This window comes from Macaca mulatta, chromosome 2 (genome assembly GCF_049350105.2).
Source record: "Macaca mulatta isolate MMU2019108-1 chromosome 2, T2T-MMU8v2.0, whole genome shotgun sequence".
NCBI lineage: Eukaryota > Metazoa > Chordata > Mammalia > Primates > Cercopithecidae > Macaca > Macaca mulatta.
In genome coordinates, this window is record NC_133407.1 from 130,010,757 (window position 1) to 130,027,467 (window position 16,711).

At 43.3% G+C, this 16,711-nt stretch overlaps 1 protein-coding gene across 5 annotated transcripts in view; it reads right to left on the reverse strand.

Moving 5' to 3' along the window:
• Positions 1–16,711, reverse strand: part of LRIG1 (leucine rich repeats and immunoglobulin like domains 1) — a 126,623-nt gene that overhangs the window by 85,379 nt on the left and 24,533 nt on the right. For 4 of the 5 annotated variants that reach the window (XM_077993307.1, XM_077993306.1, XM_077993305.1 and 1 more), the window contains exon 2: positions 2,864–2,935. The exons of the other annotated variant lie outside the window; for it this stretch is intronic. Coding sequence is in view for 2 of the 4 variants with exons in the window: in XM_077993305.1 (XP_077849431.1) it covers positions 2,864–2,935 (72 nt within the window). In the remaining 2 variants the exon portion in view is untranslated. The remainder of the gene's footprint in view (positions 1–2,863; positions 2,936–16,711) is intronic. 5 annotated transcript variants of the gene reach the window in all.

Below are 16,711 nucleotides of genomic sequence, written 5' to 3' on the forward strand. Positions count from 1 at the left end.
GAGCCAAAATAAACGAAAGTTGAAAGCCTGTCTAGGCAAGGAACAAGAGGAACAGGGAGTTAGAACAACACTGATAATGCTCACCAGAGCATGTCCCATGCCTGCCCCTGATAGACAGGGGTCAATGAGGGTTGAAACCATAAAAGGACCTAGCCTCTGGCCACATCCCCCTGCCCTCTTGCATGCCAGGCACAGTGGCCCTCAGCCTGCTCCCTTCTTGAGGCTTTGTACTTGCAGTGCTCCCTGTCCTCATCATTCACACCTGCTCAGTCATTACCTTCCTGATCATACTATTTCTGTTATCATGCCTCCAAAATTCTTCATACAAAAAATACTCCCACATTACTCTGTTCTATTTCCCCCATACCACTTATCTCCAGTAAGTCTTACCGGTTTCCTTATTCAGTCCATGGCTTTCCTCCACTTAATGTAAACTCAGTGAGAGGAGAGGTTTGTCTGCAGGGTTGGAATTGGGTAGGGAGGGGCACAAAATTTAAGAGACAGCCAAAAACCCAATCACCAAGACAAATACTATATTAATGTAATATTTTTTAAATATGAAGATGAATGCAAAACAAAATTCATGATGAACAAAATATGAAAAGTTTAAATCAAGACAAAATCAGCAACAGCACCATGTGAAGCCATCGTGGAACCGGAGGCAAAAGGATAGGAATTAGTAATACTAATCCTATCTTGAGCTAAGCTTTTTATATTTTACTCATTTTTCTTTTTATATTCATTTTGACTTTCAAAATACTCTATCAAAATATCCTTTATCTTGACTGCTGAGTCTCTGGTGTCCCCACAAATTATGCGCCTGTGTTGGGTGCCTCACTTGCCCCTCCCCAGTCCCAGCCCTCTTTGTGTCTTGTTCACTCCTGTAGCCCCAGCACCCAGAATAGCGCCTGGACAGAGCAGATGCTTGAGTAAGTATTCAATGAAAGCTTGAATGATGCTAGAGAGAACTCCCCAATTTTGTCCAATCCTAAAAGAAAACACTAAGTTTGCAGATGTACACAGAATTTGAATATATTCTAACCACAAGCCATTAAAGACAGCTTGGATTAGGGAAAGCACTGGGTTACAAACCTAACAAGCTCCATGATGGACTGAGTTTATCACCTTGGTGACTATGATGGGCTGAACTGTGTTCCCCTAGAGTTCATATGTTGAAGCTCTAACCTCTAGTACCTTAGAATGTGACTGCATTTGGAGATGGTGTCTTTAAAGAGGTGATGGGCCCTGATCCAATAGGACTGATGTCTTTATAAGAAGAGGAAATCTGGACACACACAGAGACACCATGCATGCACACAGAGGAGAGAGCACGTGAGGGCACAGTGCAAGGCCTCGGAAAAAGCCAACCCTGCCAGTACCCTGATCTTGGACCTCCTGTGTCCAGACTGTGAGAAGATGAATTTCTGCTGTTTAAGGCACCCAGCCTGTGCTATTTGTTTGTTATGGCAGCAGCCTTAGCAAACTAACACAGTGACCCACTTCAAACTTCCTTTCCCCTGCCACGGGCTCACTGATCCTCTGGGAGAATGACAGTCCTAGAGAAACCATTTCCAAGGCCCCTTCCTGTTCTGATGCTTCTTTAACTGTAGAAGCCTAAACCTTTTTAAAACAGAAGCAGAAATTATAAACGCCAATCTAGAGAATCTGGAGATGAGGGTACGGAATGCAAGTATTTTGCAAATTGTACCAGCTGATGAAATTCAAATTTATTTAGATATGTCATCAATAATGGAATCAAAGAATAACAAGTAAGCCCGGGTGCAGTGGCTCACACCTATAACCCCAGCACTTTGGGAGGCCAAAGCAGGAGGATCACTTGAGGTCAGGAGTTCAAGACCAGCCTGACCAACATGGTGGAACCCCATTTCTATTAAAAAAATTAGCTGGATGTGGTGGCACACACCTGTAGTCCCAGCTACTCGGGAGACTGAGGCAGGAGAATGGTGTAAACCCAGGAGGTGGAGCTTGCAGTGAGCCGAGATCGCGCCACTGCACTCCAGCCTGGGGGACAGAGCAAGACTCCGTCTCAAAAAAAAAAAAAAACAAAAAAAAAAAACCATACTGTACAGTTTGATCCTGAAATTACATATGTACACGTGATAGTTTTCACTAGGTGTTCGCAATGGGTATGCCTGGGTAAGAATACCGGTGATTTTCATTCTTCACACATTTCTGTAGTTGCCAATTTTTCTACAGTATGTATACTACATATATGTGAAGGTTTCTATAAAGTCTCCATGGAATTAAAATACCTGATAATCCTAACATCCACATGAAAAACAGAATACATTAAAAGGAAGAAAAGATTGCAGCCTGATTTACAAGACACTGCAAGGGACAGCAAGCCTAGAGCTCCAAAGGCAGTCATCCTAGCTCTGCTTGGAGGTGGAGGGGAACAGGTAAGCCTCTATAGTCCATCCTTCCATAACTTTACTTCCTGGGAAATACAGGTGGGCTGGCATCACATGCCACTGTTGAGTAGGCTGATCAGCTTTCCCGGGAACTGTGACAAAGTACCAGCCCAGGTTGTGTCACTCCAGTTACAAGGCTTCCCACAATGGAGGGACTCTGCTATACACCCACCATGCGCCCAGGATTTCCAGGAGCTCTATGCCTGCTGAGTTGTAACACACCCTTTATGGACAGCCTAGGAAGAACAGAGAGCCTAGGGAAAGGGAGAGATAAGCAGGAATAGAATTTGTCAACACAGCCCATACACAAATGTTCCTTCCTACAAGATTAGACTGCAGATCTAGGGGAGTGAGCGATGCTGCAACACGAGAGGATTTTCCCAAAGAGCTCTCCATCCTTCCAACCACCAGAGATTTAGGGGAAGACTCACACTTCCTGTAGATTTGGCAAGTCCTCAAAACCAGCAGGGTCAATCTCAGAGAGTTTGTTGTAACTCAGGTTTCTGGTAAAGACAGAGAGAGAAAAAAAAACGGAATCAACACTTGGCATCATACCCAGGATTCAGAAATCTTCTCTTGTCCTGCTCCCCCAACCCTCAAAATCCAAGCCCCCACCCCAGGATCATGTGTTAAGTAACTGTATTGATACTGAGATTCACAGACATACCCCTCCCCACCTACATCCATAAATAAGGCACTCCAAGCAACTCTGTGAAAACCCAAATGACCTGAGATTGGCTAAACCCAAACGAATTTCAATCAGTATCATTTCACTATTAACAACTTGGAAAGAAATTCCAAGGTAAGACAGTCCCTGGTCCAAACGCTTTGCATCATACCAAGTCCAAGGCTATTCTTAATGGCATTTTAAAAAAATTAATGTTTTACTAAGTATCAACATCAAGCCTTAGTAAAGGAGAAAAGGGGGGGGAAAAAAAACCCTTCATTGTCTAAACCAGTGGCTCTCAACCAGGGATGATTCTGCCCCCCAGAGGACACTTGGCAATGTCTGGAGACATTTTTGGTTGTCACAACTGGTGGCAGGGAGTGGGGGGTGTTACTGGCATCTGATGGATAGAAGCCAAAGATGCTGTTAAATATCTTACGATGCACAGGCAGCCCTGCACAACACAGAACTGCCCAGCCCTAAATATCAATCCTAGGATTCAGAGGTGGAGAAACCCTGGTCTACACAAGAGCTTAAGACTAAAAATTGCACAAATAGTCAAAGTTCAAGTGAGTGTTTGTGAACACTGTAAGATCCTGAATCATAAGGCTACTTATGAACACAGTATTCCCACCTTCACTGAATAAACCAGGAGGGATAGTCACACAGGAGAAGAGGGCCAGTTGTTGGAAATTCTTGTTTGTGTTAACCACAGGCAGGGAAAGCCTCAGGTGAGCAGCTTTCTCAAGATGATAGCATCTGTGTCAATGGTTCAGAATTACAACTCTCCCTGCTTCATAACCCAGCCATACCTTTAGAGGCGGACAAAGAGCAAGCTGGGCACTATTCTGTTAGGTGACCACAATCTCAACCAGACCAGCTTCATCTTTCAGGAACAAAGCCACAAAGATGTGATCCAAATGGGCCCTAACTTTCTTTGCACAGAAAGTAATCCTTCCCTGCCTCCAAAGTCTACCCAGCCCTGTGTATGCCGAAGAGGTTTACATTTTTCATCTCAGCTATTAATTCCATTGACATTACTGCCAATTAACAGTACGACTAATTATGAGTTTAAAGTTTGTCTCGGAAAGTGTCACGTATGTGGCAACAATCTTTTAAACTTACTCCAGAGACATTTCAATCAATAGTAACCTAGAGCTGAGAGCCATTTCACTGTGAACTCAGAGACATTCATCTAAATAAAAGTCAAACTACACTTGAAACTAATGGTACTTCTGTATTCATGGTACAGCCTGAATTAAAAGCAATTTGTCCAGAGATTATGTTACCATAAAGATTGAAGGTGATAATGCTTTAAACCGCATATTGAAGTCAAGTGTGAGCTTGTCTGTGCCTGGGGGTATTTATTAATGGGTACCCAGAAATCCCAACTTAGACTTGAGAAAGAAAATCTACAAATTGAGAGAATTCTCCCACATCAGAAAAAGGACTTAACAGACTGAGATTTTCTTCTATTTTGAGCAGATTATCGTAAAAAGGGGGATGGAAATACTGTCTCCGGGTGTAAAGATATTGTGAGTTTACGAAGACTAACTTTTGTATTGTTATAGGTAACAGAAGTTGTGAAGCTGGAAGGGATATTAGAGAAAGACTCAGAAACCACAATGGCAAGAGCTTAGAGGACAAGCAAGTAAGAGAGAGCTGGTAAGCCTGCCCTGCGTGTAACAAGGTTGACACGGAAGTGCCTGCCACCCACCTAAAGGGGCATTTGCTTCTCGTCCCCTGAAACAAGGGTCAGTGGAGACCAATCTTCTCAGAGGCTCAGGATCTGAATTCCTGTTTTGTTTGGCCCATCCAGGGCTGCCTTATTACTTTTTTAAAAAAACCTGAAAAGATTTCACATATCTGCAGGCCACATTTGGCTTGAGGATCACCAGTTTTTGCCTCTGATCTGGGCCACTGACTCTTGAGGCCATTAGGTTCAAAGGGAACAGTGTGTTTCTGGCTTACACGTGTGGCCTGGGCAGAGCTAGGGCTCACCAGGTCTTACACAATTAAACTGATGGCTCAGTTTGGGACTATCTGAAATGAGATTACTTTCCTCATTTCCCACCCAGCAAGTGTCCACAGTCTTCAGCAATTTGGTATAAAACCATTTAAGTCACAACACCCTTGGGTTTGTCTTTCCCTTAAAGAGCAGACAAAATGTATTTACATTTCAAAAATGTTATAAAAATTTTGCTTTTTAGACAAGGCTACTAGAGCGAAGGGTCTTCCATTCCAGTACTATCTAGAAGCCTAGCAGTATCAAGACTTAACACTGAAATGCCAACAAGCAGCAACAGAGATGAACACACTTAGAAGTGGAAACATTAAGTTCTCATGGGGTCAGCTGGAATGCGGCGACTTTTAGAGTTTCAATTAACTAGAAAAGCAAGTGTTAGGGTGCTACCCAGAAAGGGTACCTCTTCTCTCAGAGCACCTGTTGGCAAAAGAGAAGACAGCCGCCGAGGCTCATGTCCCTTTCTGCTTTGGACAAGCGGCTATTCCGGTTTTTAAGTCTGAGAAGTAAGTGGGCCTGAAGAGTGGAGTCAGCTGTGGATCCTCAATAGGTTTACTAGGAAATGAGGAAAATATTTACTACAGTCTCCCCAGGAACTACAATATGAAATAAAATCCTCAGAGACACTTTCTTGTTGGCCCAATTCAAGGAGACAAACTCTAACTTTTTTTTTTTTTTGAGACGAGTCTTGCTCTGTCGCCCAGGCTGGAGTGTAGTGGCATGATTTTGGCTCACTGCAACCTCCATCTCCCGGGTTCAAGCAATTCTCCTGCCTCGGCCTCCAGACTAGCTGGGATTACAGGTGCCCACCACCACGCCCGGCTAATTTTTTTGCATTTTTAGTAGAGACGTGGTTTCACCATGTTGGCCAGGCTGGTTTCAAACTCCTGACCTCAGGTGATCCGCCTGCCTCGGCCTCCCAAAGTGCTAGGATTACAGGCATGAGCCACCGCACCCGGCCTAAGCGTAATTTCTTTAATATGGTAAAATACATATAACATAAAATTTGCCTTTGTAACCATTTTTAAGTGTACTATTCAATGGCACTGAGTACCTTCACACTGTTGTGCAACCATCACCACCATCTATCTCCAGAACTTTAGAAGTTTCTCAACACCCCAAACTGAAAGTCTATACTCATTAAACATCAGCTCCTCATTCCCTTCTGTCTTAGCCCCTAGCAACCTCCATTCTACTTCTGTCTCTAAGAATCTGACTACTCTAAGTACCTCATGTTGGTAGATCATAGAATATTTGTCCTTTTGTGACTGGCTTAATTCACTTAACATAATGTCTTCAAGATTCATCCATGTTGTCACATGTGTCAGAATTTCATTTTTTTAAGAGATAGGGTCTCACTCTGTCACCCAGGCTGGAGTGCAGTGGTGCGATCACAGCTCACTGCAGCCTCAAACTCTTGGGCTCAAGTGATCCTCCTATTGCAGCCTCCCAAGTAGCTGGGACTACAGGCACACATACCACCACACCTGGCTAAATTTTATTTTTTTAGTAGACATGGGGGTCTCGCTATATTGCCCAGGCTAGTCTTGAACTCCTGGACTGAAGCAATCCTCCCACCTCAGCCTCCCAAAGTGATGAGATTACCAGAGTGAGCCACTGCACCTGGCAGAATTTCATTTCTTTTTAAGGCTAATATGCCAATGTATGTATATGCCACATTGTGTGTACCCATTCATCACAGATGGCATTTGGGTTGTTCCTCCTTTTGGCTATTGTGAATGATGTTGCTATCAACATTGGCATTTTTTCTCCAAATTTTTAAAATTATTTAAACAAAGTTTTTTCAGGCCTTTTCACTGCTTACTGATAACACTCATTTCTCAGTAATTAAGAAAATACACCTAGCCCAAGAGCTTTGCAGAAAGGAGCGTGAATTCCCATCTGAGATCCCAAGAACAATCATAGAGTTAATCAGTAAAAACCTTTAATGAGGCCTTTTCTTTCAGGTGGCAGCTGACATGCACACACATCTAAAGCATCTCACTTATTTCTATGAACACGATCGCCCTGTACTAGGCCTGACATCTGAATGTGTCTTCGGTTGAAGGTTTCAGATTCTCCTGCCAAAACAATTCATCTGTCAGTAGGACAGATGCTGTCGAAAGCATTTCTGCACCTTTCAGTAGCAAAGAGGAGAGGAAAGAAACCTCAGAGAATTTAGTTACTGCCAATTGCAGCTTTAATTAAACATTTTGTCAGCCATTGTCATAACACAAATTTTCCCTGTTCTTGCACAAAGGGTGCGCAGATCTCTGAACAATTGAGCCCGGCGATAGATATTCTTTCAGCTAATCTGCTGAAAGATGACCGTTCGGCCCACCATTCACAGAACACACAAGAGGCACCTCTGCAGAGAACAGCTCAAGTTTTATCCAGGTCTGTCTGAAAAGCAAACTGTTTAACAGTGCACAACGACAGTTGGCTCGCTGAACATGTTTCCTGACGAGTCCCCTTGCCCCAACCCCAAGGAATCTGAAGAGCTAAAGTCTTTCAATAGCTGCAAAATCCCCACCATTATCTAAACCTGTGCTGTAGCCACTAGTCATGTGGCTATTTACATTTATATTTAAAGGAAATTAAAATTACGTAAAATTAAGAATTCAGTTCCTTGGCCACACTAGCTATATTGCAACTGTTTCACAGTCCCACGTGGCTAGTGGCTATCAAAATGCACAATGCAGACAGAGGTTATTTCTATCAGCACTGAAATTTCTATTAAACTGTGCTGTGTCTAAATTACAAAAAAATCAACAAATATGTCTAAATCATGAAATAATCCACAAACATTTCAAGTAAAATGTCACCTACAGAAGAAACTTGAATCTAAAAAACAAATCTGAGTTACCCGATAACTCAAGAATTATGTAAAAGGATGTGGTGGGGGATGGACACTGATACGAACACAAGTCCTTTCAGGACACAAAAAGTTCTGAACCATCTCAACAGGGGAAAGGGCCTTCAAAAACTGAAGTTATGAGGAAGACACTCTTAATAAAAACTGCCCTCAGAGTATAATTCTATAGGCTTAATCGGCATTTATATAATCTGACCAGCACCTTCCTGGATTATAACCAGAACCACATATTACAAACTTGGCAAATGTTATTCAAAGCTGGTGAACAGTAATTCATCGACTCCTTGGAAGTTGAGGGATAAAAAGTTCTGTTTACTTTTGAGTAAGCTGTGGTGAGGAAATAACCCCACTTCGTCAGACACCAGAATTATCACTTCATCCCCAAAAGCAAGTATGGCTCACAGACCACTGACGAACACAGACAGTATCTCTCACTGTGAAGAGTAGCGCAACCCATGGCTCTGTTTCTCAACATTAGCAGAATAATTCAAAGTGGAAGGAACTGGTTCGAAATCCGTGACAAGCATTCCCTGAAGAATGAGGTTTTCATACTTGGTTTGGTTTCCAGGCTAGCCTATTTCCCATTACTCAACTCTGTCTGGACTACTGCGCGCCACAGTACTTTGCATATTTTCAGCTTTCAGATGTTTGCTAAACTGCATTAATACAGCTGGAAAGAAAATGTAAGGTAATCCAATAACCCAACTTCTGAGCACCAGTGGGCACCCAGCTCTGGCCTGGATGCCGTGGGCTCTGGCCATTCATCTCTTTCTCAACCTCAGAACGTGCACTGTCAGCCACTTGTTAAAAAATTGCCTGCTTTGGACTAACCAGAAAAAGGCGATTCGTACTTTCAAAATTTCAGCCGGTGCGAATGAGAAAGAACATGCAACAATGTTTAAGTTATTTAATCCTTTAAGCTTTTAAGGCTGTTTCTGCTGCATTTTTACTTTCTGAGGAATTACACAGTACACATCAAGTTCCAATGAAATCACATTATGTTCCCATGTTGTAAGGTTTTATGAGAATAAGACTTTGTTCAAATCCCAGAATATTAGATGTTCTTATCTTTTTTCTATTGTGATGCTTTCCCCTTGTTAACCAAAAACCACAACTGAACAAGCGGATAATACACATTAAAGGCTCCTATTAAGATGACAAAATTGCATCTTGAACTGGAATCATTCCTCTAGTATCCTATCCAAGGATTTCCACTCAGGAGAAGGTTCTGTACTTGCTGCTACCTCTCTTCAGTAAGCTAAGCGGCCACATATTCCCTATGGCAAAAGAACAAACTCTGCAAATAATCAAATGAAAAAATCACTCAGATCGCAACATGATACAAATAGCTCATTTTGTAAGCTTTTGGGCAGTTGTATCTCACAAAGTCAGTAATGAGTCACAGTTATTTCCATTTGTGAAAATTTGACATAGATCATGATCTATGCAAATGAGGGAAACCTACGGTGACTCAAAATAGGAGATACTATATACATACAGCTATATATGGACCCAGACTCACTGCCTATTTTTACTCCTTAAAAATCAGCTATAATAATCAGCCTGGGCCTCTGAAGTCTAACGCCTACGACATTAACTGAGAGAAGAAACTCATGCCTGCCTCTGTGATCCCACAAGGTCTTACATGTGCTTCTCGACCTTTACTAGCTCACACATGTCATCCTGGTGTGTAGCTAATTTGAGTACAAGCCTACATCTTTTCCCTCTAGCACCCAACAAATGTCAAATATGACAAATATTTATTGGCTACAAGGTATACTGCACTGTGATAAACTGATAACAAATTAGGATAAGATCTAGTCTGTGACCTGAAGTGGTTTACAACCCACTGGTCAAGTTAAGACTCCTGGCTGGGAGTGGTGGTTCACGCCTATAATCCCAGCACTTTGGGAAGCTGAAGTCGGGGAATCACTTCAGGCCAGGAGTTTGAGACGAGCCTGGGCAACATAGTGAGACCGTGTCCCTATCAAAAAAAAAAAAAAAAAAAACAATACTGACCAAATAACTACAGCGAAAGGCTCTCACATTGCAAGCATTCTGTAATGGTAGATCAGTAGTTACAAATTGGTAGTTCGTGGGTACAAAGCTGGGCTGCAGGGAAACTTGCTTGTTTCTGACTGAACAGTGTTGGTAGAAACCTAAAGTTTTCACCAAAAATAAAAGTTTCAGCTTTTCCAATCACAGGGCCAGCATTCCTAATAGAAACAATCAACTGCATGCATTTACCAAGCATTCCAATGACCACAGACCTCACCACTCCTTACTGTCTCACCCACGCCCTCTTTATTCGCTGGCAGTATCTGCCTAGCCCCTGTGACATGTGAGTTTGTCGTCCCTAGTATGGATAACATGAATGAAGGCCAGATGTCATCCAGAGCAGGGAAGATCAGCTGTAATGAGAAACGTTTATCGAAAATGCAAGACTTCAGCTAGGCCTAGAAGAAGAGCATATTTTTTTGAGGAAGAGTCCTGGGAAATGAGGCCAGAAAAGTAAAATAAGGAATGGAGGGCATGAAGTAAAATAAGCAAACAAAAAGGCCAAGAAGTCAGGACTTCCTAAAAGGAAAGGGCAAAACACAAATGGTTCTAGAGCAAAGTTGAGAAGAATAGCCCCACGCTGCCAGACCCACAACCCACCAGGCAGTTAAGTCAAGGGTTATATAAACCTTGGCAAACCCTAGTGCCAGGTCCCTCACGAACATTAATCTATCAGGCCATTAAAGTTGATTTCCATAAGAACAGAGTATCTCCTTGTTCATCTACTTAAAAGTTCTGAACTAGATAATCAAGAGGCCCAACTTGTTTTCTCACCATTACTGAAGGCAGTTAGCATTTGCTTTCTATACTACCCCTTAAAATGGGAGATTCTAGGATCTTTCCTACCAAAAATCTTAGTTTGGCCAAAGAGAAACAAAATAATTAGGTATAATGGGGTTTTGTTCTGTTTTACTTTAAGCAGTCTCATGTTTACTGCAATTTAGTACCGTGGAAAGCCCACAAACTTCCCATAATAGTCTCTCGTTAATATGGTATGTGCATCATTAACCCCTAAAGATTAATTAATTTAATTAAGAAGAGGCGCTCCAACACACCAGCTCTGCAGTTGGTGGGGACTTTATAAGCAAAAGGAATTCGGGCAGGGAATAGGTGCTGCCAGAGGCTGACCCTCCCCAGACCTGACACAAAGGGAACATCACCACGGCCACCCCAGCAGGGAATGGGTGCCTACAGCCACCATTTGGCTTTGCTATTAGAGAAATGCTTTGCGGAGGCTTCGAAATGGGGAGCGGGAAGAGATGGGTCAGAAGTCTGGTCATTCAGGATCGCCTATTCTCTACTCTATCATCTCCAAAAAGCAACACTAATTCACCCTTTCACATAGTCCTTAAGCTCTAACAGGACTTTCCAGACTCATCACCTGCACAATAGCTCCCCCATCCTCACCCCATCCAGTAACAGAGCTGAATCTTTACCTCCTGGAAGCCCAGTCATTCTGCAGAACAGAGCGGGGTTGGAACCTTGGAACCAGGTGCTCCCTGCTCCCACTGAACTCTTCCCCCAGGTGCCCTGACAGCCTAGGGCCCCAGCCGCTGCAGGGAGAGCAAAGGCTCATCCATCCCAACCAGCAGGGATGGAGGGCAGCCAGAGGTAAAACCCAGAGGTTCTCTCAGTTAAAGGATGGCAGAGAGTTCTCATAAGTGAAAACCATGCTCTACTGCAACAGAAAACAGGAGACTTTTGCTTCTGGAGTAGTAGAAACAGGTCAAGCAAAAAGGACAGGAAATAAGGGACGAGTAAAACTGAGAAAAAGGACACATTAACCTGGTGGATACATTTGGAATCCCAGGTTCACCAAGTGCTTTGTAAAGTCCACCAATGCTCCTCTGGTCACAGATTCCTGTTTTCCTTTCCTAAAACTTCCACATCTACCCTTCCACATCTGCCCCGGCCCCTGCTAAATGTCCACTTTCAGGAGACTGATTAGCTTCCTATGAAACCACCAATGCAAAATCCAGGGTGCTTTCTGAAAATGTGACGCAGCTTTAAAATTCGCTAACTTCGGGCTGGGTGCGGTGGCTCACGCCTGTAATCCCAGCACTTTGGGAGGCCAAGGCGGGCAGCTCATGATGTCAGGAGATCGAGACCATCCTGGCTAACACGGTGAAATCCCATCTCTAGTAGAAATACAAAACATTAGCCGGGCGTGGCGGCAGGCGCCTGTAGTCCCAGCTGCTGGGGAGGCTGAGGCAGGAGAATAGGAGAATGGCGTGAACCCGGGAGGCGGAGCTTGTAGTGAGCAGAGATCGCGCCACTGCACTCCAGCCTGGGCGACAGAGCGAGACTCTGTCTGAAAACAAAAAATAAAAAATAAAAAATTCACTAACTTCGGATTGACATGGGAAAGATGCAAACCAGCAATGAAAGCTTCTTTGACTGCCATGTGCCACAGAGGAGAATTTAATTGTGTAAACTGTGGCACAGTCACCATCCGTAAGTGATGCCGTGATGAATCTCCCATTCCAATACACTGAAATGATTCTCCACTTAATGGTGAGTGATTTGACACACTACACGCCCACACCTAAGTGCCCTGAGATGAACATTGCCATCGAAGAGCAAAATACCTATTTTAACACAGGCCCATAAAATTACTTCTGGTCATGAGAGCAGGGTGGCCAAATTCCAAGTCTGCCTTTCTGGCAGAAGGTAGGACCACGGATTTCACCGGGATAAAGTGGTAAGAAAATTCTAGAGCAGTGACTTTTAATTCTTTAAGAATGAAACCTCCAATAATATATTACTTCCTCTGGGTGCAACAAACACAGATTAAAACATCAAAACAAACAAAAAACCCCTTCCCTCCATCTGAGTCATTCATTACACACTATTCTAAACACTCTTGTCTAGGACTTTCCTAGGACCAAGAAAGGATCGGCCATTTTGGGCCTTTTTAACTCTCATTTTTGACAATTCACTCTCTAACATAATCCAATCAGTGAAAATACTAGTACAAAAACCTCATGTTACAGAAATGTATGCCAAAAGATTAAAAAAAAAAAAAAAAAAACTAAGTGGTGACTCACTTCTGGACATGTAGTGATTCGGGGGGTTTGTTGTTTTTTTAAGAGATTGAGAAGGGCAATTTTAGGCAAATACCCTTCTGGGTCACAAAAGAGCAATGTATAAGTTGCCTGTATGTCCTATTTGAAGAAGGAAATGAAAGTGGTTTGTTTTAAACAAATACATCTGTACAAACAACAGCTTACCTTCGTGCTACCGGCACCTCCTTCGTTCCCCATCCACAAAAAATTTTAAGGGACAAATGACATAAGTGGGTGTAACTACCTTCCCAGGCTGGAGCTGCCCGTGAGGAAAACCCTTCCTGGGAAGCCACAAGTTCCCCAGAGTATGGGAGTCCTCTATCAGCCTCCACTGGAACTTACACGCGTCCTTTATTTTTCAACTGTGTGACATCACACCCACAGCTCACTAACATCTCTGTGAGGTCTCTTGGTGCCTGTGCGAAGCCCAAGCATCCAAAAATCTATAAAGCTAATATAAAAATCCATGTTTACTTGCATTTGCCACAATGCTTGGCCTTACAAATGGATTAAGTACAAGGTTCCTTCAAATATTATTTTCTAGGTTTATCCTCTCTTCCTTTCTCGGCTGCCTCAAAACAATGTAGATCACACAAATACAGACAGCAGATCCCTGGTATTAAATCAGCCAAATTAGAAAAGCGAATTTACCCCACAACTTTTCAAGAATACATCCGCTGTATTACAGGGAGGCACGCGACTATCTCTAGCTAAGTATTTTAAAGAAAACACACAGTTTTAAAAGGTCAGCTGTCTGGCCCACAGTGAAGTCGCTGACTTTATTAGCTAGCTTATCGACTTGGGATCTCGTCCTGTTCACTTTTTCCATTGGGCTTCTTAAAGTTTATGTGTGTCATGAAATGCTTAGCTAAAGCCAAAAGGCTAAGTTTTTCTTTCTGCAGTACTAAGACGTCGTGAGACACTCTAAATTTAAAAGACCATCTACCACATCATTTTCTCTGTTTAGAGGCGTGGGGCAGTGATGATTTCCCTGGTTCTGGTTGTTGAAATGGCTGAGAAGATACGAAGTCAAGATTCAAAAACCACAAAGTATTTCAGCATGCATTATTGTACACAGACTATTCTGCTATTAAAACATGGAACTTCCTTTTCACTGAAATTACAAGCACAAAAAAGCAGATGATGCATGCGACCTCCATCCTCGAACGTATTAAAATTTTACTAAGTCAAATGGAAAACTGGCTGTGAAAATGACTAGGCCACAACACACTTTTGTTTCTTTTTTTAAAATCATTCACCGAAGTCCCTAAAAATGATGCCTCACCTCTTCCACAAGGTCCATCTACGTTCTTTTTTTGGAAATGGAGTATCACTCTTGTCACAAAGGCTGGAGTGCAATGGTGTGATCTCAGCTCACTACAACCCTTGCCTCCCTGGTTCAAGTGATTCTCCTGTCTCAGCCTCCTGAATAGCTGGGATTACAGGCACCCACCACTGCACCCAGCTAATTCTTGTATTTTTAGTAGAAATGGGGTATCACCACATTGGCCAGGCTGGTCTCGAACTCCTGACCTCAGGTGATCCTCCCGCCTCGGCCTCCCAAGGTGCTGGGATTACAGGCCTGAGCCACAGCACCCGGCCCCATCTACATTCAATGTGGCTGGCTGCATCACCCCACCACACACCTGTCCCCTCCCCACCCACCCCACTCCCATTTGCAGGTCCAGGTCATTTACTCACAAAGGATGTGTCTTACCGGGTGAACCCTAGTGGTACATTCCACTTGCTAAACTATATCTTAACCAAATAATGAATACTGGTACCTGTGGAATATGAGTCCTTTCTTTTAAAGCCAATCACCAGCAAAGATGGTTAAAAGCCTTGTCAAAAGTCAATCATCAGTAACTCCTTTTGGAGTTTCAGTTACAGGCAGAAATCTAAGAAACACCATGTGTACTTCTAGATACTCCATCGCCTCTCTGTGCACTAGAGAGAGACAAGAGCCATTCAATTCACAGAGCATCTTCACATCCAAGCAGAAAATCCAAGCCCACTGGTCATACCAAATCGAGACATCCACAAGATCAGCTACATTGAGGCAGCTGCCCTACGAAAACTGCTAGGACTTAGCCTAACACTTGCTATGTAACGAACACACAATCTCCCAGTTTCTACTAATCACTCCTTTGACAAATCGAGGTTTCTCAAAGTCTCTGCCTAGCCTGTCCTACATCAAGTGGACTCCATCATGACTTCCCTCCAATAAACATGCTATCTTTGGTAGGGAGGTAGAAAGGTGGAGAATGACTTGCGCCTGCGTACTACACACTAACAAAATTAAGCTGGTTTTGTTCTATGCCCTGAGATACAGGGAACCAAACAAAAGATGGTGGTTGGGGGTGAGAGCAGTTTGCTGGAAAAGGCAGGCACTCAGTTATCAGATGCAACCTGTACTCCAGCTAAGTCTCCCCAAACTGGCTTTCCTTTCTCCTCACTCCCCCACACTCAGTCTTGATACACTGTCAAAGTAAATAAAAGCTATTCCAATCCCAGGTCTAGTCCACATGGCCACACAAACATGACTCTGCAAAACTGTGCTGACAACTGCATTTACCTGTGGCAAAGTGAACCAGGATCGATAAGCCAAGGTGGGTTTAGATTTGGTTAGGTTTAAGCCCATGGAAGCACAAAGAGAAAACCACCCACTCTCAAACTCAAAGAACTAGTGCAGAAAGCACCTGCACAAACTCGTCAGGATGGTTTATAAGGTCACAAGCACCTGAGAAAAGATCGTTTATTCCTAGGGGCAAGAGACAAGTGGTAGGCCTGTCACACTACTAGTGTCAATATTTACCTAAGGCCTGGGTATTCACGATGGTATAAACCAGGCACCTTTTCAATTCAGTTATTCACGCAATCCACCACTACAAAGTACCAAAACAGAGATTCTTTACAGCTTGAATTTCTTTTCTTCCATTTCCACACACAGGGGGCTGGCTGCAGGACCCATGGTCTCTGTCAGCAATAATCCCTGCATCCTGGGAATAAAGCGTACAATGTATTTCAGAACTGCCTATATCAAATGGCATTGCACCTGAGGACAATGAAGAGGTGGGGAAGAGAGACAGAGCACCTGCTTTCTTCCTTCCCATGGCAAGCATGTTTTCTTCACTTGAAATGAGTGGAGCTTAGACCCTGTAGTAAAGTAAATGAACCCCAAGAGTCACACCTAGGCATGTCTAAGTGTGACTTACACTGCAGGATTAATCCAGCAACCAATACCCAAAGGTATGTGAAGCTCAAATAGCCCTCTCTGGCCAGCTCCAATTCTCTCCAACCCCTTAATCCTTCACCCCTTCCCTCCCTTAGCCTCCCCGCTTCCCCAGATAAAGGCCTAATCACAATTCTCTTTCCCAGGTAAAAGTCAAAAGAAATAAGCAGTCCATTAGTATCAACTTTAAGAGGTCCAAGAGACCTCTGAAAAACAGCTGTGGAAACCAGGTTCACAAATGGATTTCTCCAAGTCTCTCCCTATCAGTCCTCAAATCCCCTTTTTCCAAGATGCCACACTACAGTTCCCTCAGTCAAATCTGCTGGTCTCTTCCTGCGAGATACACTGCTGTGTAAATC